At 40.0% G+C, this 22971-nt stretch overlaps 1 protein-coding gene across 3 annotated transcripts in view; it reads left to right on the forward strand.

The window, feature by feature from the left end:
* The window catches only part of Actn (alpha actinin), a 332703-nt gene that overhangs the window by 188644 nt on the left and 121088 nt on the right, over positions 1–22971 (forward strand). The window contains exons 3-5 of one of the 3 annotated variants that reach the window (XM_067155202.2): positions 11598–11772; positions 14019–14179; positions 15879–15971. In XM_067155202.2, coding sequence (XP_067011303.1) covers positions 11598–11772; positions 14019–14179; positions 15879–15971 — 429 coding nt within the window. The remainder of the gene's footprint in view (positions 1–11597; positions 11773–14018; positions 14180–15878; positions 15972–22971) is intronic. The other 2 variants (XM_067155200.2, XM_067155201.2) reach the window with 2 other exon arrangements.

A 22971-nucleotide genomic window follows, 5' to 3' on the forward strand; every position in this document is an offset into this window, starting at 1 on the left:
TCATCAGATTCTTGTATTTGTTTACTCAACTACCCTATACACTTTGATCTTGTCGAAATGCAACAAACAATCGTCAACAATCCAAAGACTATTATTAGTGTATGACGAGGAAATTATATGCATAATATACAATATATACACAGTAACAAAAAACATTGATTTACTTCAGGCATTACTGTTATCTCTTTCCACGTGAGTTTAATCCTGAAGTGAACAAATAGGTGGAGCACGTTTCCTTTGCCCGTGGACATAGACGTAGTTGATTGGAGAAGAAACTGTCGCACTCACTCAACAGTATGCGAGCACGAAGAAAAGTAGTACGTGGCATTAATTTTAGTTTATTACATTTAGAGAATTTGGAAGAGTACGTAATCAAATTAAAACATGGTTGTCATATACAGTATACCACTACTTATGTTTTCTAAAATATACACTGACTGACAGAGCAAATGCAACACCAAGGAGGAGTGGTTCGAAAGGGGTGAAAGTTGGGAAAAAAAGAGACGGCACGGATGAATAATTGATGTTTATTTCAAACCGATATGCAGGTTACACAATGCGCACGGCATCGACTCAGTAGGATGTAGGACCACTGCGAGCGGCGATGCACGCAGAAACACGTCGAGGTACAGAGTCAATAAGAGTGCGGATGGTGTCCTGAGGGATGGTTCTCCATTCTCTGTCAACCATTTGCCACAGTTGGTCGTCCGTACGAGGCTGGGGCAGAGTTTGCAAACGGCGTCCAATGAGATCCCACACGTGTTCGATTGGTGAGAGATCCGGAGAGTACGCTGGCCACGGAAGCATCTGTACACCTCGTAGAGCCTGTTGGGAGATGCGAGCAGTGTGTGGGCGGGCATTATCCTGCTGAAACAGAGCATTGGGCAGCCCCTGAAGGTACGGGAGTGCCACCGGCCGCAGCACATGCTGCACGTAGCGGTGGGCATTTAACGTGCCTTGAATACGCACTAGAGGTGACGTGGAATCATACGCAATAGCGCCCCAAACCATGATGCCGCGTTGTCTAGCGGTAGGGCACTCCACAGTTACTGCCGGATTTTACCTTTCTCCACGCCGACGCCACACTCGTCTACGGTGACTATCACTGACAGAACAGAAGCGTGACTCATCGGAGAACACGACGTTCCGCCATTCCCTCATCCACGTCTATGCTGTGGAGTCAATGGTAGTCTTCTGAGCGGACGCCGGGAGTGCAGGCCTCCTTCAACCAATCGACGGGAAATTGTTCTGGTCGATATTGGAACAGCCAGGGTGTCTTGCACATGCTGAAGAATGGCGGTCGACGTGGCGTGCGGGGCTGCCACCGCTTGGCGGCGGATGCGCCGATCCTCGCGTGCTGACGTCACTCGGGCTGCGCCTGGACCCCTCGCACGTGCCACATGTCCCTGCGCCAACCATCTTCGCCACAGGCGCTGCACCGTGGACACATCCCTATGGGTATCGGCTGCGATTTGACGAAGCGACCAACCTGCCCTTCTCAGCCCGATCACCATACCCCTCGTAAAGTCGTCTGTCTGCTGGAAATGCCTCCGTTGATGGCGCCCTGGCATTGTTAGCTATACACGTGTCCTGTGGCACACGACAACGCGTTCTACAATGACTGTCGGCTGAGAAATCACGGTACGAAGTGGGCCATTCGCCACCACCGTGTCCCATTTATCGTTCGCTACGTGCGCAGCACAGCAGCGCATTTCACATCATGTGCATACCTCAGTGACGTCAGTCTACCCTGCAATTGGCATAAAGTTCTGACCACTCCTTCTTGGTGTTGCATTTGCTCTGTCAGTCAGTGTAAAATAGTGATTAAATAACAAGAAATGAAGGAACAAGGCGTGGTGTAATACAGGATGTCTTCTCGTTGTGGGGGAAAGTCCCAAGCTGTACAGCGTGGAGATAAGGTGTTGCATCTTGCAGCAGCAATCAGTGTCGGTATTCATAGTGAGAGCAATGGAGCAAGAGGTAGGGCCATTGCGTGTAGTGAAGCAAAAAAGAGGAAAACCGCTCAGAAGTGACCGTAGGCAGTGCATTGTGAAAGTGTTCAATAAACTAGGTGACAGAATCCAGGTTTTGTCGTTTATTCAGAAGTTCAGATCTTCGTACTGTTATCGTATGCGATGCACAGCCCTGTACGTCCAAACACGAGACGTTGACAGGGTGGAGGTTGGTACTAGGTGCTCAGTGAATCCCAACTCTTTCTTTGGCGGAGGCGTGGATGTACCATGTTTACATCAGGATTAAACTCTCGTGAAAACACATATATCTGTTATATCTAAATGTCCAATTTTTGAATCCACTGTAGTGCTTCCGCTGTTGGCGACAGGTAGTCTTCCAATCAACCTCGATAAGCCCGTAGTTGACACTCGCAATCCAAAGACTGTTGAGTAATTATCCAGTGAAATACAGTGTATTTGTGATAGTTTGAATGGAGACCTATACGAAATACCGGGTTTAATGTCTGCACGAATGTAAAAGCTGCGGAAGTTAAAACTCCTTATGATAAACTGCCTTTGTAAGTATTATACTAACAAACCTACAGATATTTGAAAAAAAAATTTAAAAATGTAAATACAGTGAAACCTCGGAATGCAAGTAACTTGGTATACGAGTGTTTTGCAAGACGAGCAAACATTTCAAATAAATTGTAACTTGATAAGAAAGTGAGGTTCCGCAATACGAGCGTCACGTGTGCCTAGGTTTCCCCCTTCTCTGTGCCTTTGTTGAATGGATGAACAAGGTTTGATGGTTATGGACAATGCTCCTGCTCATCCTACAGGCCTTAAGGCCTTCAGGATGACTTGCTGGAGGAATTCAAGTTCGTTAAGGTTAAGGAAGGATCAGTAAGTCATTTACAACTTCAAAAAGCTATGCACGGAAGCACTATTTCAGCGATGCTTCAAAGTGACCGAAGGAATAAACCTTACCCTCCAAGACTTTGGGAGAAATCATTTCCCCACCATGAACTGCCTGAAGATCATCAATAAAGCCTGGGATGGAGTCGCCAAGATAACTCTCACTTCCCCTTGTGGAAAGCTGTGGCCTGACTGTGTTCTTGGACGTGACTTTGAGGGGATTGTTGGTGAACATGAGCTGCCGGTTGTCGATGAAATTGTGTCCTTAGAGAAGACTATGCGGTTGGAGGTGAATGACGTGGACATTCGAGAGCTGGTGGAAGAACATAGCCAGGAACTGTCCAACAACGAACTGATTAGATGTGCATCGCGAATAACAGGAGGAGGTTATGGAGGAGATCTCGCGCGGGGAAGAGGAGGAGGAAAAGTCAATGAAATCTCTCACTTCAACTGAGGATCGGGAGAAGTGCAAAATGTGGGAAACGGTGCAAAATTTTGTAGAAAAACACCACCCGAGTAAGGTAGCAGCAGTACGAGCGATGAGTCAGTTCAATGACAATGCAATGTCACATTTTCATGAAATCATCAAAAAGAGAAAAAAAGCAACAGTCATTGGACAGGTTCCTCGTTAAAGTTGCACGAAAAGGAAACAATCCCAGTGAGCCAACGGATAGCAGCGATTCTCGTCTCCCTCAGACCAACAATGGTAAAGTGCACTTTAATTTGTTTTATATTATATTTTGTCTTAGAAATGGTATGCAAATAAATATTTCTGTGTTGTGGATGAATCATCCGCGTTTCAATTGTTTCTTATGGGGCAACTTGCTTTGATAAACGAGCACTTTGGATTACAAGCGTGTTGCCGGAACTAATTATGCTCGCAATCCAAGGTTCCACTGTATAATTACCTAAATTCGAAACGGTCCACCTAGCTAGCCTACTTAACCTAGAAAATGTAATCTACTGAACACCTACTGAACTGTTTGATATAAAATTCAAATAAATATCACTACTCCCAATTTCTACCAACAAGCACCAAACACCAATATATAAATAGCACTAATTGGACCGTGCGCGCGCACACGTGCATATTTTAAACCATTTACTACATTGACACTTATTGTTACCTCTTTATTATTATATAAAAACCACTTGTTATTGATAAAAACCACTTGTTGCTTTGCCATCTATATATTACCAACTTCAAAAAACAAAACTATAAATTGTAAAGAAAATCATTAGTTTCGGATTTTACACTACTCCCCATCAGTATCTCAGTTCCGAACTGGTTATAGTTTATGATGGTGAGGACATCAACACATAAACACAATAATTAAGAATAAAATAATGTCAAATGTTTTGTTATTACTTTTAAATATATCCTTGATGATACTTGCTCTAAGAAGCGCATAGGGTATTTTATTGTTCTGCCTGACTTAGTGAGTGTCCTTTGAAAAATGTGTAGGATTCCTCTTCCTCCTGCAACAGGTAGGCTGGTTTTAGTCTGATAGTTTCCCCTCTATCTTGATGGTGAATTATTTCTCATGCCTTGTTATGAATGGGTTTGACCCTGTCACATCTCACAAATATATGGTGACAGGTTTGGAGGTCTTTTGGAACAGATACTGATCTTGTTTGTGTACTGGGTTTCAGGTTTAGCATTTGTACTTGTAGGTCAGAATTGATATTTGTTGTTGGTTCCTCAAAAAATTCGCTTGAAATTTGATCAGTTTTCCCATATATCATCTGTGCAATTATGTGACTTGATGTTTCTTGAAGTGCAGTCCACAATCCCAGTAACTCGTTAGGTAAGATTTCTGTCCATTTAATAGTATCATGAGCTTTGATAGCAGACTTCAGGGTCCTATGCTGTCTCTCAACTTTGCCAATACACTGGTAGTATGGTAGTATACACAGTGTAGTATGCTAAATTTTCATTCCACAAATTTTAGCTAAGTTTTTAAACAGTTGTGATGTGGACTGCACTACTCGATCAGTGATTACACGTAATGGGATGCTGAATCTTGCAATCCAGTGATAGTAGGAGGCTTTTGACATTTTTCAGTAATATCTTCAACTTCCATCCAGGATGCGAAGGTTAAACAACAGATGTAACTAAGCTTTCCAGTTAAATATAAATATGATACTGCAAAAAAGCACATTCCTAAACAAAGAATGCAAATACAAATTATTTAACAAAGTATGACGTGTTTTGTACATCAGATTCTATCAAGTCACACTCAGATATTTAGGATGTTAATGTTTAATACTTAATGACTTGAGATCTGGAACTTCAGTGCTTTTTTACGGGTATTTTATAACTTGTGTGTTCGACTGACTGAGGAAGTTGACTCAGTCGACACTGGAAAGTGTGGCTTACTTCTTAAACAGGTCCGATGAGGTCGAAGTGTTAGCCTCTTCGTATTCTTAGAGTTACGATTTAGTATGCCAAGTGGGCTTGGTTTTCTGGCAGTTGATACACGATCTAGTCCATTGTCGCACATCACAGCAGATTAAAAAGATGACTAGTTAACATCTTCACTGTATTATTATTACCAGGATGGGCGACGAAATGGCTTGGAAATGGAAGGTCTGATGTTTTCAGTAGAAGTGTCACACAGAAGCTTTTCTGGTGGAAGCTGATATTGCTTGAAATGTAAGGAGTTGCTGTCATTCCGAAGTTTCTGCAATTCGTCTTGAAGCTATTTTATCATAGTCTTTTATTGATACTTCATCAGCTCTTAGATAATGCGTTGGCAAAGTTCAGTTTTCAAATTGCTGTAATACAGAACAAACAGCATCAGTGAACAGTGCTAGGGGCAGATCAGGGTTAGGGTAACCTGGTTTGTGATAATAATTTGCCGGGGGGGGGGGGGGGGGGGGGCGATATCATATTTACATTTCTCAAACATTTTCTTTGCTTCCTCGATCAACTGAATAAGTCTGATGTCCTTCTTTGCTCCCTTAAGGTAGTGTTGCAGGACTGCTTGACTTTGTGCAGAGTCTTTCACGTAACGTTGGTAGTAGTTGACTCCACCAAGGAACGTACGGAGCTCATGGATTTTATCAGGTAACCTCTAATCCAAAACTAATTTCACTGTCTGAGGTAGGGGACGATAGCCTTCTGGTGTTAGCCAAAATTCAAGAAAGCCAAATTCATTTACTCTAAATAATTACTTTGAAATATTTATATGAAGTATATCTAGAGTCATTCCAGGACTAGTTTTAGGTGTGACTTACTATCTTCTATACTGTATCATGTGATTAAAATGTCCAGTCCATACAGAACTTCACTTATAAATCTCTGGAATGTTGAAGGTGTGTTTCGAAGGCCAAAACTAATAACATTAAATTCATACAGTCCAAACTGTGTGATGATAGTCTGACTCATGTTCTTCAGGTATAGGTATCTGAAAATATGGCTTGTTTCATTTAATGTTTATCATCACTACATGGGCGTATTGTGCCATCCTCTTTGGGGACCCTGTGAAGAGGACTAGCCCATGAGGACTAATTCCATTCTTCATCGTAAATTTGTATCCTTGTTTTGGGTCTAGCTGTCTAGCCTTAGAAAGCATGCTGAACTTCATTGGTGTTTGATATCATGCTTAATTTTTCCAGGAATCAAATTCCGTATAGCTGTATCTGGGTACAGCAACACTAGGTCTGAATATTTAACGTTTTGACTCAAAGAACTGACAAAATTTTCTTCTGAGCTCGGCATAACTTCAGCCTCGGCGCAGAGCTTGGTTACACCATTATCAGTCTTATTGCAAACATTCACTAACAACTGAAATTCACTCAGGTCAACTCCCAGTATTGCCTTATTGACCTTTGCAACATGAATGGCCACTGGAAATGGCATTGAGGTCCTAAAAGTAGTTCAGTTCCAAATATGGGAAATTCGGTCCTGTTGTCAGCATGTGATTTATAAGTCAAATCGGTTATAGCTTTCGGTGTAGCTGGGACCAGTGAGTCATCAGCTCCACTGTAAACCAAATATTACGATCCTGATTTTTTGTCCATGACAAATAGGTGGGTTATGCGACACTTCATTGGGCAATACCAATATAATGGTCCATTATTGGACATTATAAATTTTCCAGCTAACTCATTCCTGGTTGCCAGCTTTTTGCCCCCGTGAGCTAAGTTGGGCTCATTAGTTGGTACTTAACACTAGTACTTGGAGATTATCTGAGTTAATGATGAAAATATCAGATGGAAAGCGTAACTTTTTGATGTGTTTAAGTTTTCCTTAAGCAGAGGTCCCCTATAGAATCGCAATGTACTGTATAGAAGAAAGAAAATGCCTAACAATTGGTTTTATTGTTGAAAAAGATTAGGTCAATAATTGTTTTATCACAGATATCCACACATCTCCAGTGTAGCCCTACGGATGCAACCAACACAATTAAACACACTTCAATGAATTATCATTCATTTCAACGTAACATTTTTATAACATAGACTGGAAATGAACAAATTGAATTTTATATTGATCTATTAATAGTCGCATTTCTCGATTCGAAACAGTTCTCTCATTCACATGAACCGATACGTAATAGCTCTGTGCCTCTCGTGCAGTCTAATTTAAAATGCTGCTTTAAGAGAAGTTTTCTCGTGCTGACATAATGGGTTTTCTCACTGAACTCGCTAACAGTAAATAAATTATTGTTACCATAAAACAACTGCCCTGCAAATGACAAGAGAACTTCAACATAAGGTCTATGTTACAGCTTGGTGACAGTGACTTTTTCTGAACACTTTTTCAACTACATCACATCATCATGAGCTGGATAAAGATAATATATTATTTTATATCTTTCTAGGTAATAAGTTCTTTTCTTCAGAATGCTGAGCAAACATCACCTTTTGACAGTAGTGGCAATTCCTGTCTGCCACGAATCTTTTTTTTTTTTTTAATGAACACTGGTGTGCAATCTTATTAAACCTTCCCAGTAAGTTTTTTTTCCTTCTTACAAAATTGTACAACGTAAACAGCGTGAAAATCCACGATGGGACAACAATCTCGACACCTATAACGCAGACCAAAGGGGGTACTCCAAGGAGACCTAATGAGCCTGGTATTGTTCAACCTGATGACAGCCGACATGGCTCTGCTATCAAGAAACCCCACCAGAATGCAGAAGGCATTCAGTAACCTTCAAGAATGGGCAGACAAAAACTCGTTAAGTATTAACAGTGAGAAGACAAAACTGATGAGATTTAGAAGAGGAGGAAGACTGGCAAAAGACAACGTTTTCTCAAACGGCAGGGACCAGCTAGAAATACTACAGTCATTCAAGTACCTAGGTATCACGCTACAGACCACAGGAGCAACTTACACGCTACACGTCAAAGAAGGAACGATAGCAGCAACTAGATCAATGTTCGAAATCCCCAAGCCCCAGAATCTATCGGTGAAAACAGCCGTGGCATTGTTCAAACTCAAAGTTGCCCCGGTAGCCATGTACAGTATACAGTTAATCTGGCACAAATTAACCACAGCAAATCTAAAAAGGATTGAAAATATCAAAGCCAGATACCTCAAGCGGATCCTCCAACTTTCAAAATATACAAAGAACAGACTGGTGTACACCCTGGTGGATGAGCCGTTCTTCCTAGAGGACATAAAAACCTCCTTCAATCTTTCTGACACCGAAGCACCTGTCGCAGTCCTGGAAGAAAGAAGACAAAAGGCACAGCAAATCCCGGAAGAATTCTATGAAACGGAGGCAGTGAGAAACGACGAATGGAAGGGACCGGGCTACAACCTATGTCACACCTTCCCCCGTTTCGCCATCCACGGATTCCATGGAAAGGTATGCCAAAGAGCTGGATACCATGAACCAGACAAAGAATGTACCTGCCGTCTCTGTGGTGGAAAATGCGCCAGGTACTACCTTATCAACTGCACCGCAAGAACATCCAATCCCGCACTCGCTAAAGACTGGTAAAGAGGAACCGCATGCACCTACAAGCGGACGAGGCATGTTCAACAGTGTGTTGCAAATTAGACAGAAGACTTATCACTATGCCCTGCAATATGCTATCTCAGTACAGTGTCGCGAATGGCTTCTCATCACTGTGCGTTGCAATATGTGTCTGAGGCAGAGCTCAGCCCTAAATGTCCTCTCACAGATGGAACACATGAACAGACGAACACCACTGAATGGATATGCTTAAGGCTGAACGCTAGAATAGTAGTCTCCCAGTATGATCAGCAAACGCACTCTCTCGCCCCTTAAAAGCCACCCCACATGTGAGACATTGGAATAGCCTTCTACCATTATGATTATCAATGTGTCTCCTAAGAGAAACGACCGTTCAAATGCACTCCCACAAATAGAACAACCAATGGGCCTACCCCCGCTATGTGTAACGCAACGTGACCCAAGAGAGGATTAACCTAAAGGAGCTCCAAAGGAGTTTTATAAGAGGTCGCACAAACGAAACGGAAGTTGATCCTCACTATGACTGCTAGCGAGTACCTGACAGTGTGCATTGATACTCTATGGAATTTAATTACCTATGTAACCTAATCATTGTGTATTATTGTGTGTATAGCCATTGGCTGCAATAAATTATTTAACATTCAGAATTGTACAAAACTGTCAATACTATATATTTTACGTCTAATTAATACGAAACTTGACATATAAATAGACATGTTTCCACCCGGCATTGGGTTATCCTCAGTAAGACATTTAAATTGAATTTAAAACATAGGAAACACACAATGAAATGTTAGCTAACATTTTTTTTAAACATGATGAAAGTTAAAAAACTGTGAAGTGTTGATCTTTAAAACAGTTTTAGAGCTGGAGGTCTTCCTGTTTCACTGTTCGGTGTGGTTCAGCTGGTATCTATATAACCGTTGGCTTAGTTGTTGTGTTCCGAACATGGGCATTATTGATGTTGAACAGTGCGTTTCCTATGTTTTTAATTCAATTTACCCAATACCGGGTCAAAACTTCTATATGTAAAGTTTCGTCTTAATTAGATGTAAAATGTATAGTATTGACTAGGGGGATTAAAATAATTTTGTTCAATTTTGTAAGAAGTTCAACCATCAATATGGATTGAACATGAGATTCATAGTCTGTAATAAAAGGTTTGCGCGTTGTTCATTTTAACTTACCATCATAAAAAACGAAACGACAAAACATCGCTAGCAAAAACAATCATTGCAGATGAACAGAACAAGCCAGGTTGAGGTGACACTGAACTGGCAATGAGTTACGCTGTACACGCCTAGCAGCAGAAATGTGTCAAATTTCTTTATTGCTTCTTTGTTCTGATCCACTGATCAGCTAGAACATTATGACCACCTACCTACTATTGATAAAAAAAACCTGTTCAGGTGACAGCAGCGTCACCTGACGAGGAATGATTGCTAGTCAGACACGCACGGTGCATATAGTACCTGTGAGCGTGCTGTCAGTGAGTAGAATGGGGAAGGTGCGCTATCTATCTGTGTTTGCTCGAGGGCAGATTATGATTGCCCGAAGGTTTGGCACGAGCATTTAGGAAACTGTACAACTTCTCAGGTGTTGGAGGAGTGCTGTGGTGAGTGTCTTCAACACATGGCGAAACCAAGGTGAACCCATGTCCAAACGTCGAGGAGTTGGGCAACCACCCCTCATTACAGATGTCAGACATCGTAGGATGGGCACACACACAGTGCAGCGAACACTCCTAGAGATGGATCTCCGCAGCATACGACCCACGCATGTGCCAATGTTGACACCACGATATCGACAACTACGACTGAAATGGGAACGTGACCATTCTCACTGGACGTTGGCACAGTGGTATGGTCTGATGGATCCCAATACCTTCTTCATCATGCTGCTGGGAGGGTGCGAATCCGTCGCCTTCCAGGGGAACAGCTCCTTGTCACCTGTAATGTAGGACGGACACAAGCTGGCGGTGGCTGAGGTTATGCTCAGGGGAACATTCGTGTGGGCATCCATGGGTCCAGTGGAGCTCGTGCAAGGCACCATGATGGCCGAGAAGTATCATACAGTAGTTGCAGACCATGTACACCCTTTCATGATGATCATGTTTCCCAACGGCAGTGGCATTTTTCAACAAGGTAATGCATCATGTCACAAGGCCAGAAGTACGATGGAGTGGTTCGAGGAACACAGTGATGAGTTGCAATTGATGTGTTGGCCCCCCGACTTGTCAGATCTTAACCCGATCGAACACACCTGGGATATAATTGTACGTGGCATCAGAGCTCATTGCCCCCTCCTCCCCTCCTGGAATTTACGGGAATTAGGGGATTTACGTGTGCAGATGTGGTGCCAACTCCCTCCAGTGACCTACCAAGGCCTCATTGCTTCCACGCTAAGACGCGCCACCGCTATTATTCACGCCAAGGGTTGACATACCAGCTATTAGGTAGGTGGTATCATAATGTTCTGGCTCATTAGTGTTCAATAATACATTTATGAAACTGTGTTGTTCTTATGAAGCTGGCGCAAACATATTTGTAGACTGTGGCTCGATACTTTAAATGGCGTATTTCAATGTTGAAAGTCTGGATCTCTGTATAGTCAACTCAACAAATATACAAATTTCAGTTTGGCTCTCCTACTGCACAACACAGCCAGGGTTCAGCAAGGTTTAGTTCAATATTTTTAGGGTTTTCTGAAACAAAAATCATTGGAAAACACTGCTTTAGGTGGGAGATATTTTAACCATTGTTGTACATTACAGAAATCGTGGACGGCAACTTGAAAATGACTCTCGGCATGATCTGGACCATCATCTTGAGGTTTGCGATCCAGGACATTTCAGTGGAGGAAATGACTGCCAAGGAGGGCCTGCTGTTATGGTGCCAGCGTAAGACGGCTCCGTACAAAAACGTAAATGTGCAGAACTTCCACCTCAGGTACATAACCACTGCTCTGGTGTTCAGTTGTTTTCTGTATTAAGTAATATTTGTTTGTATGAAGCCATAGCTTGTTCCTTGTTCTTTTTGATGACAACAACAAGAAAGTTCACATATTCTCACTTGAGTTCTGAGAACTGTCTTACAGGTTTATTGATTTCTTTCTTTTCCATGTCTGGTCAAACTTTGTATCCTGAAATTACCAGCAGAGATAGCTGTCTAGGGGTGTTAGGTCATGTAGTAATAATAATAAATTATCATTATTATTATTGTTGTTGTTGTTGTTGTACTCTGACGCATTTGAAACCTGCAACCAGGAAATGCATTAGTTTACAATAATAATAATTATTACACAACCTAACATCCCCAATATACTGTGTTTCTCCGAATCCAAGACTACCTTGAATGCTGGGCGACTCCCACTTTTGCCTTGAAAAAAATTAATTCAAGCTTAAAAAGTGCTTTATGAAAACATAATTTTATTTATAACAAATTTCACATTTGATTTGAGAAAACACACGCACACACATGTTATCATGTAAATCCTACCTACTTCCCTAATAATTTTCATTTGAGTTATGATACTGCCTTTGAAAGTTGAGGGAATTCATCTTTGCAAGCCCACATTTGTATCACATCTCATGTTATCATTCCGACCTTGCGTTTTTTGTGCACGTACACCACAATTTCATGTTTGACTTCTTTAAAACGTCCTTGTTGCGAGCCAGCCACTGTATGCCTTCCTTGTACAGTGTGCAGTTTGACTGTCTTTGTCATATTACAACTAATGAATTTCATCGTGGTCCTTGCTGTAAGCTTGAGAAGTTCCACATTTCCACTTCTTTAGAGTTACAAGTAGGAATTTCTTATGTCTTCATCATACCATCGCGGAACATCAGCTTTCGTTATGCCGTATTTTCTTGCGGCTGTATAATTATTCTTTATTTCTGCCTGTTTAATAACCATTAACTTAAAATTGGCATCATAATATCGTCGAGATCCCATTGAAAATTTGTCGGCAATACCTGTTCTATGTGTTTGTGCAATAAGACTTTCCATCGCAAGAGATTCGTGTTGTCTGTAAAATTGTTACTTTTACTAAGCATCAGGTAGCGGCTAGTGATGTTTAATAAACACACAGAAGTTGAATGTCAACGAGTTTTGTATGCTGTGTTATGACCATTCCGCCCTTTCTTTTTACGCACACGTACCTCACATTTTTCTTTGACTTCTTTAAAGCGTCCTTTTTGCAGGACACTGAATGATGTATGTCAGAAGTAGTTTCAGTTTATCGTTAGTTCCACAATCGCTTTCTGACCTGTAGCTAGTTAACAATAATGTACAACGGGAGATTGTTTGGTCTGCCCTGTCAGTATATTATTAATATTTGAATCATTTATACGTACATGTTTCGGGAGCATTGACTCTCTTCGTCAGCGTATTTACATCAAAATCTACCTTACCCAAGTCTCAAGATAAAACATCTTATCATATTAACATTAAGCATTGTCCTGTATAACCTCAATTCTAGAACACTATATGTACACTTCGCGTATTTGTATAATAATGTCTGTTGTAACCCAACACATAAGACATGGAACATATTTAAAAATATATTTGAGTCTTGGATAAGGTAGATTTTGATGTAAATACGCTGACGAAGGGAGTTAAAGCTCCCGAAACATGTACGTATAAATATTTCAAATATTAATAATATATTTACAGGGCAGACCAAACAATCTCCCGTTGAACATTATTGTTATTACGAGTCAATGCGGACCAATTAAGGACCGACATGGTCAAGTTTGTCAACTGTAGCTAGTTCATAATCTCTCTATTTCTCTTTTATAATATTCTGGGCCTTTCCCATTCCTTACCTCCTTTAACCATCTATGTATAATTGATAAACGTAATATGTTCCACACTTGGTTCTTGATATAGAACTGGAGTTGGCAAGTAGTGATAGCTATTATTGTATATACATCCCTTGCAGGAAATGCTTAAGGGCAGACTCCTAACAAGAAAGACAGCAACATGAAGCAGGTGAGGTTCTATCCTCATCTATCGCAGTACCGGCGAGTTTGTTTCTGCTTCCCACCTTCATCATTGCCGAGTTTGGTTTCTTTTCTCTTCCCTTGTGCTGTGTTTATTCTGATCCCACATTTGGTGATTGATGAGGAGAGATAGCACGTAACATGTCTGATACTCTAAAAAGTAGGTGATGTGAAAATGCTTCCCTCTTACAGCTTCAAGGATGGTCTTGCCTTCTGTGCTCTCATCCACCGTCATCGTCCAGACCTCATAGACTATAACAAGCTGTCCAAGGACAACCCCTTGGAAAATCTTAACACTGCTTTTGATGTGGCGGAGAAGTATCTGGACATCCCCCGCATGTTGGATCCCGATGGTGAGTGATCTTATCTCTGAATAGTGTTGTCACCCTGGAAAACTGTTGAGAAGGCTTGGTAATGCATTGAAGTCTCTCTTCTCTTCCTCTTTGCCTAGTACCTGCTTCTTGCTCTTGTCCTCTGAGCATTGTGCACTCCGTTTTGATCAACCCGGGAGGGGTAAATACTAGTTGTAACAAACATTTAGTGTCTCTAGACTCTTGTCAAAATTTCTGCTGTAACAACTGTAGCTAAGCTACTAGGCAGCTATTTCGTGGACCATTTATTACTTTTGTTTACACACCATCTGCAAGTTCAGTAATTTATCATGTCTGGGGTACTTAGTAACTAAACAGCATTATGTTGAAAATTATCTGGGCAAATTCTCACGCAGAATTATGGAGGCTGAAAAGTGCGAAACTGTGAAAGCGTTGGGAATAATTCCACCAGAAAAAGTTACTCATGCCTTCTTCTAGTTTCTTTGATGTTGAAATATTTAGATATATTCATTGAATTTGTTCGAATTTTCCAAGAAGACAGTTTGTGTATTTCTCTTGAACATATTCCTCATAATTAAAAATAGGAGAGGATTTCCACCAATCAATACTTATTTATTGCATACATTAAACTATAGGACCGGTTTTGACCTCATATTCAAGGTCATCTTCAGCTGAACCATATATACATATTAATATAATGAAGCTTTGATTAAGATTGTGGTGTTGAAGGAATGCCATATGATGATGATGTACATTTAGTTACATACAAATGGGGCACGTCTTAGCGTGAGCTGGCGTATATGTCATTCTGTGCAATATTGCAACTGTATGTCTAAAATGTTGAAGGTCTTAAAACTAGTGTATAAAACACGTCTTTCTTAAACTAACTTATATATATGTACAAGATAAAAACAATGCATAAAAACATAATGCATAATCCAATAGATTACGATATTCCTCATATTATTTGAAGTAGTCACCAGTAAACTGTTTGCAATATTTTGTGAAAGAAAACAAGAGTCCACACTAGTAATCAGTAGTTTAGAAACACACAATACAAGACTGAAACACTTGCTTTAGAGTTATCCGTGCTTCCAGTACTCTCTTCCACTCTTGTTCTGTCTCCGCTCTCCTCTTCCCTGTTCATTTTTCTCCCTCACTGTTTCAGCTTGCTTGTTTTCGCCTTTCCTGTGTATGTCAATATCAAATACAGAACTTCTAAGTTCTAGTCAATCTCCTCGGTTATCATTGCATCTTCTGTGCTTCCTCTTCAGACTTCCCCCTCCCTCTCTTCATCACTACTCTTCATGCTCCTTAGCGCTTAATCTCTTCTCAAACTTTTCTATCACTGATTGTACTTGTTCTTGTCCTTCATTTCATTTTCTGTTTTAATAGAGTATTGAGCTTCCCTGCCTACGCCCTGTTTCCAAGGCTGTCAATGAGAAACTATTTGAACCAGTGTTCTGTGAAAGTGCTTGTGCTAGTGTCGGTTAAAATCAATGTGTCTGCCTTGTTCATGTTTTTAATGAAAACTTGAAAATAATTGAATTCTCATGTTTGTTTATATATATGTAGGATATTTCTTCCTGTTGTTGGAAGGGATGTTATGCATTTTCTTAGTAATCTCGACTCTATAAAAGTAGGATCTGTTTTGGCAAAGAGTCTTTTCTTATTGGTGTACTATTTGTTTCTGAATGAAAAGAAATATAATTCGTTCCAGATCTGATCAACACTCCCAAGCCTGACGAGCGTGCTATCATGACCTATGTGTCGTGCTACTACCATGCCTTCCAGGGTGCTCAGCAGGTAACGAGTGTTGAAGTGCATGAACAGCGAGTTGGTGTGACAGAGTTCCTGTTTGTTTGTTTGTTTGTTTGTTTCTGAACTTTGTATAAGTAATGCCAGCCAGCACCCTGCTGTCCACTCGGGTTGTTATCCTCATGGTCCCTCTTCCATCTGACAGGCAACTTGGTGGGGAGTGTAGAACTAGCTGAGTCAGGGTTAGGGCATAACAAGAAAGATACAGTGTTTGCAAACACATGTTGAGAGTGTAAGAGCAAAATGTGGAGGGGAACACACATCGGCATGAAAATGAACATCTGTGTAGATAGATTTGGCAGATGCACAAATTAGAATGACTGTTGTCTCAGTGTATTTAACAGACAAGTTTTATGACGCACTGAGTGACTTCGTGGTAAGTCAATGGGGGATTTCAAAATAAAACTTCAGAATGGTGATGGGTAAATGTGGCTAAGATGTTACAGCTAATAAGAACAGAAGCGTGCTAGTATGGGATTAGCAGTTACCAATTCATGGGGCTCATATAGGCCAAGAAGATGCCGTGTGGTCATTGTTGACTGGGTCCACTATCTCTCTTACCGGATAAATATCAATAGATCTAAAACATAAAAAGCAAGATCTGCAAATGCTTAAATGTGAACAGGTGAAGAAATCAGACTAATCTACATGGATATGATTAATGGAAAGTTCCAAATAATGGACAGCAAATAGGTTCAGTTTAAGGACATAATGTCGTAATAATGGCAAGCAGGAAAAAGGGTAAAAGTGTGCAATTTGGTGGAGTGGTCAATTCAGGACGTACATATGTCTCCAGCAAGAACTGACAGAAAGAAACGCAGCAACACAAATAACTGTGGACTTCAAGAATAAATCGTGTGGAGACTTTGGAAATAATCTGGAAAAGCTTGCTCAGGCAGCACAGGAAACCCTTCTCTACTGTAATAAAGATGCTTCTGTGTGAATCATTTGAACTCTTGTAGATCTAAGAGAATTGTTAGACAGATTAATGGAATATTTTGAAAATCTGACTGTATAAAAGTTTGTCTAAAATAAAGACATCACAATGAAATTATACTCGTGGGAAGTGGAAAGTATACTGAGGCCTGGTTTCAACAACACATGTTAGTACTTAACAAGGTGTTAAATCATTTTAACATATGATTTAAGAAAATTTGCGTTTCATCAACAACTTTTTTTTTTCTTTCTTTTTAGGGGCTTTACGTCGCACCGACACAGATAGGTCTTATGGCGATGATGGAATAGGAAAGGCCTAGGAGTTGGAAGGAATCGGCCAAATAACATTTTCTTAGGATTTCGCCAAAAGTGATCTTTGCTCCAATACGGCTGATGATGACCCCTAGATGGGTCGAAACTAGTACCGTGTAATTTATAATTTTGTGAATATATTTTAGTATTGAAAAGGTGGAAACGTTTACGTTGTTATTATTATTACTTATATATTATTCTAGTGAGGTTGGAATATCCTACGAAGGGAAACTTACCTCTTTCTCCAGTATTGCAGGTACTGATACTGATAATATTACAATTTTTTGCTACTGGTTATTTTCACATAATGGTCAGAGACAATGCTGGAATTTCTAAAGCCACTGTTAGTAGAGTTGTTTGTTGAGTGTCTGCAGCAATAGTATCCATGAGAAGGAGGTATATAACATTCCCTTCAGTAGAAGAGCGTCAGCAAATTATCCGCGACTTCTATAAAATAAGCCGTTTTCCTGGTGTTTGTTCTAGGTGTAATAGATTGCAGACATGTAAGAATCCAATCACCTGGAGGCGATTGGACCGAAATATATCGTAATCGGAAGGGATATTTCTCTGTTAATGTTAATGTTCAGATGATTAGTGAGCCTAACCTCCAAATCAGGGATATACTTGCTAGGTGGTCTGGTTCTGCACATGACAATACAATATCTAATAACTCCCATATCGGAGCACAGTTTGAAGTGGGACAATTAACGAAGTGATTTTGTTAAGTGACAGCAGATATCCGCTAAAAAGGTATCTGTTAACCCCATTGAAACCCTCGTGGACTTTCTCCCACGCCTCGTCCTTTTCTTTTAATGGCAAGCCATCTGTGCGCTTGCACTCAATAACTTATATATATTTACTAATTCTATTAACAACTCTTTTTCGAAGGAGGAAAAATTAGAACTACAATTCCGTTTCACTTCACGCGCCAGCCATATTTTACAGCTGTACTCAAACAAAAGCGCATCGAAGCGCGCTGTAAAACAGCATGTTCGTACCACTGCCTCCTTGATTCGCACCAGTTCGCAATATTGGGAGAGTTAACAGTCGATTAGTGAACATTTCACAAAAAAAGTTTGATGAAACGCAAGAAACCTAACAAGATGTTAAATTTTTAACTCCGTATTAACTAACTACTTCTTAGTATATATTTAACATGTGTTGATGAAACCGGGCCTGAATAAACCAAATTGTCATGCAGCAACAGAAATGGATGGAATAAGTTCGGATACGGTGAAACATTGGCTCTCATATAAAAAATAAAAGCCATTGTAAACAGTTAAAAATGAAAAACGGTCTATTTCAGCAGACATTAAAGTATTTTAATTCGGAATCTTAGTTCCATCACTGGTGAGTAATCAAAATTAAAATATCAAAATTCATTTAATTCCACATATATCCATATAATTGTGAAATATGGAGTACAGTTGTGTGTAATGAAAATTGAAAAACAATAAGAAACCGAACACAACAGAACTTTTAAACCTAATGAATTATGACATGAATGACAGAGCGTCAGACTCAGCTGTTGCCTTCACAGCGCTGATGAGAGAGTAGCATGTGATGTTCCACTTCAAAAGGCCTTTTTCTGTGCTGAGTATATGTCGATATGCCATGAAACTTGTATGTTCTGTAAAAGCAGAATACTTGTAAAACATCTTACTATCTATGCTCCAGAGCTTTTGTAGGGATCATTTTTATTAACAATTTTGGAGTTGTAAATTTCTTGTGAAACTTTGTTTTGAGACCTGTAAGCTATTTTTAGATCAAATTTATTTTAAAATATTTGCAATTTTGTAGGTTTCTTTCCCAAAAGGTGTGAACGAGACATTTTTTGATAGTTACATACGCGCAGCAATAATCATAACTTTCATGGTATGTGCAGAGATATGGGATTAATCTACAGATGCAATTATGGTTTAGAATTAAACATTCATGAGAATATCAAAATATACTTAGAACAGATAAAGGACCCGGATAAAATATTAAAAGAAACCGTCACAGACAGCGTAATGTTTACAATCTTGAGGCGATATTTCACATGCTACTCGTATATTAGTTCCATTTTCCCTTATTGATAATTCTGCAGTTCTCAATTATAAAGGTTGGATGTTTCCACCTAATCAATACTTTTTAAAATAAATATATGTATTTATGTTTCTAAAAATACATTTCAGGACTAGTTTTGATCTGCATAGATCATCTTTAGCTGATACATCATACAACTAACTAAACTAGCATTCACTATTATTAAAATATCACACTTCCCATCTGAAAAATTCTTGTGAATTTTGCCCATGCCATGAAAGTTGTGATTCTTGTGAATTTTGATCAAGTGGAACCTTCATAATTACGAACATGCTGCTCGGTCACTAGCACTGTTCAGTCTTAATGTAATACCTGAGTCTGTATGCTCGGCCATTCCTGTCATTGTAAGGTATGTCTTTAAGCATATTAATTAGCTTTAAAAGTTCTGTTATGTTAGCTTTCTTATTAGTTTTCTATTTTTACTACAGCACAACTGTCCTCTACATTTAAAAATCAAGACAACACGATATAAGGATATTTTAATTTTGATTACTCGCTAATGATAGAATAAAGATTCCGAAAACTGGTTTTGAATTAAAGTATTTTAATGTTTGCCGATATAGACCGTTTTTAATTTTAATAACTATAATATAATCTTCCTAGTGCCTCCGTGGCTCAGGCAGCAGTGCGCCGGCGTGTGACCGCCGGGTTCCGTGGTTTAAATCCTGGTCACTCCATGTGAGATTTGTGCTACATGAAGCGGAGGCAGGACAGGTTTTTCTCCAGGTACTCCGATTTTCCCTGCCATATTTCATTCCAGCAACACTCTCCAGTACGATTCCATTTCATCTGTCATTCATTAACTCATTGCGGACCGTGGACGCCATAAGACGTTCAAGCTTGCTCCTATGCTGCGGGCCGTGGACGGCGTAAGACGTTTAATGTTCCGCGCAAAGCAATGCTGTTTATATTCGTCATCTATGGATTCTTACACCTTAGTCAGCGTTACTGGTTGTAGTAGGATGTTGGTTGACCTTTTTGAGATAACCCTCGCATTGAGTGGGCTCATGTTTATCTTAGTTGTTTTAGCGAGAAAATCTCAGCACTTCCTCGCGCGTCAAGATAGTACTAGAGATTCCAATGCAGTGCGTGTCGTTCTTACTGAGTGTAGTATAATGGCTTATAAAACAAAGTTTCTAACGGAAGATTAATTATTAGATATTGTTCACAATGATTATTCTGGTGATGAACTTATTCGTGAAATAGACTCAGATATTGAAAATGAGCGACGAGGAAATTCCGATTCCCGAATCCGATAGGCCTATAGAGAAAAGTGAAGTGCCTGATACATATAATCCTAGTTATTGTCCACCTGTTCCACCATTTACAGGGATTTCAGGTATAAACGTTCAAATAGAAAATAAGCAGGATATTTTGAGTTACGTGAGTATTTTCATGAATGACGAATTTTGTCAGTATGTGTGTGTGCAGACCAATCTATACGCGAGTCAAGTGATAAGTGCGGTGCCCCAGCCTTTCACAAAGAATTCGATCATGCAATCGTGGAAACCGATTAGTCCAAAATCCTGATATAAAAATGTGCTCGACCGAAGATCCTGTTTTTCAGACTCCGATATTTTGTAATACTACCGGTATGTTCCGAATACGCTTCCTTCATATTCTTTCATTTCTTCACTTCGGTGACAGAAATCATTATGCCGAAAATACAGATAGGCTGTATAGAATTAGACGTATTTTGAAACCTGTGACACCAGATATCACACCCTAAATATTTACTAGAGGTAAGCACAAAATATAATTTTTCCAACATTTATAGTATAGGAGTAATTGTAAATTGTATAAAGTGATGCACGTCAAGAGGGCCGGGCATGAAAATGGCTGGTCCAGGCATTCAAGTGTCCCGCTCAGAAGCAGGTACTGAACGTGTTAATCATTGCCCCAAGAGGCTTCAGCAGCCGGCACAATCCTGTCCTTGCTACTAGATGGAGCTTCATTATTCCATTACTGACCCGGTCGAATGACTGGAAACAGATGATATAGATGTTGATTCCCATAGGGAATCTGAAATATTTGTCCTGAATGAGCAAATTTATAATACCAATATAAATGGTCCGTTATTGAACATTATAAATTTTCCAGCTAGCTCATTCTTGGTTGCCAGCGTTTTGCCCTCGTGTGCTAGGGTGGGCTCATCAGTTAGTACCTAGCACACCTACCAATACACTGGCTAGTGCATACCGTGGAGGCCACTGCGTAGGCTAACTGGAGCCACCGGCAGTGCCAATGCACTAAGAGACTTTGTCTCATCACTATGGGAATCAACATCTATATCATCTGATGGCCAAGCAGACATCAATTTTTAGTGATGAGACACAGTCTCGTAGTGCATTGGCACTGCCGGTGGCTCCAGTTAGCCTACGCAGTGGTCTCCACGGTATGCAATAGCCAGCGTATTGGTAGGTGTGCTAGGTACCAACTGATGAGCCCACCCTAGCACACGAGGGCGAAACGCTGGCAACCAAGAATGAGCTAGCTGGAAAATTTATAATGTCCAATAACGGACCATTTATATTGGTATTATGACTGGAAACAGGCTGTAGATTTTTTTTTTTTTTTTTTTTTTCAATGTTGTCTTCCTAGTTCCTCCTATCTATAGGCATCAGAATAGAAAGAATTGGAATTATCGAGGCATTTTGTTGATCTGTGTACCAGGAAAGGTGTATGTAAGGAGGCTGTGATCGGTGGTAAAGTAAGTTAGATGGAAACGGATTTAGTTACAGACCACAGTGGAGTGTGTCAGGGACTAGGTGATTCAGAAATGCTTTGGGAGGAATGGATACCTGTAGATGTAGAAAAGACTTACGAGAGAGTGCCAGGGGAAAAATTATGGAATTAGTGGTAGATTATTACGAAACTAATGCGGGAATTGATGCTGTTGTTGTTTAAAGTACACGTGAAATAGCAAGTAGTTCGGTCTTAACGGCGGACTGTTTGAGAGATTTCCTACCTTTTGCTTTATCAACAAAACAAAAAACAATTAGTCAAGTACATGATTTTTCCTTCCTCTCAGGAAATCTTTAGCTTGGAAGATAAAGTACATCTAAAAAGACGTTAGAGAAGTTTAAAACATGAAGTAAAAAAACATGTTAGGTTATGTTAGTATCAGAATTAGAAAATAACAAACGAGTAAGGATCATCATGGTGATCTGTAATGACAGTTAATAGGGAGAAATGGGTCCACCTATTCAATATGAAGGCACAGACCACGAAAACTGGAGTTTTGAACAAACTGATTGTCATAGATTTAAATGTATTTTTTTCTTGTATTTCTTTCTACTTGTACAAAAATCTGGTGGTCCCCGCATGTTTCCGGTAACGTGCAAGTGAGGAAGATTTTGGCCGGTTAAAAGTCGTGTTTAACATGAAACTGGTTTTGCCACATTGACGTGCAAACTGAACAGTTGGAGATGTTCTGAAAGGCTTGAATATGACCTGCACCTGATTTTCAGAAGCAATAGTTTTGCAAAACTAGTTCATGTGGCATTTGGATATGGTATGTTGGAATAACAGGAGTATTGCTCGTGCTAGTGTATGATACTGTACTCAACCTTTGAGCATAAGTGAATGAGTTTAATTTTAACAGTAAGGTATCTTTTGTTGTCCACTACCAGATTGAGCACGACAAGTGTGTGTCGCTA

The sequence above is a fragment of the Anabrus simplex genome, chromosome 11, assembly GCF_040414725.1.
Source record: "Anabrus simplex isolate iqAnaSimp1 chromosome 11, ASM4041472v1, whole genome shotgun sequence".
Lineage (NCBI taxonomy): Eukaryota > Metazoa > Arthropoda > Insecta > Orthoptera > Tettigoniidae > Anabrus > Anabrus simplex.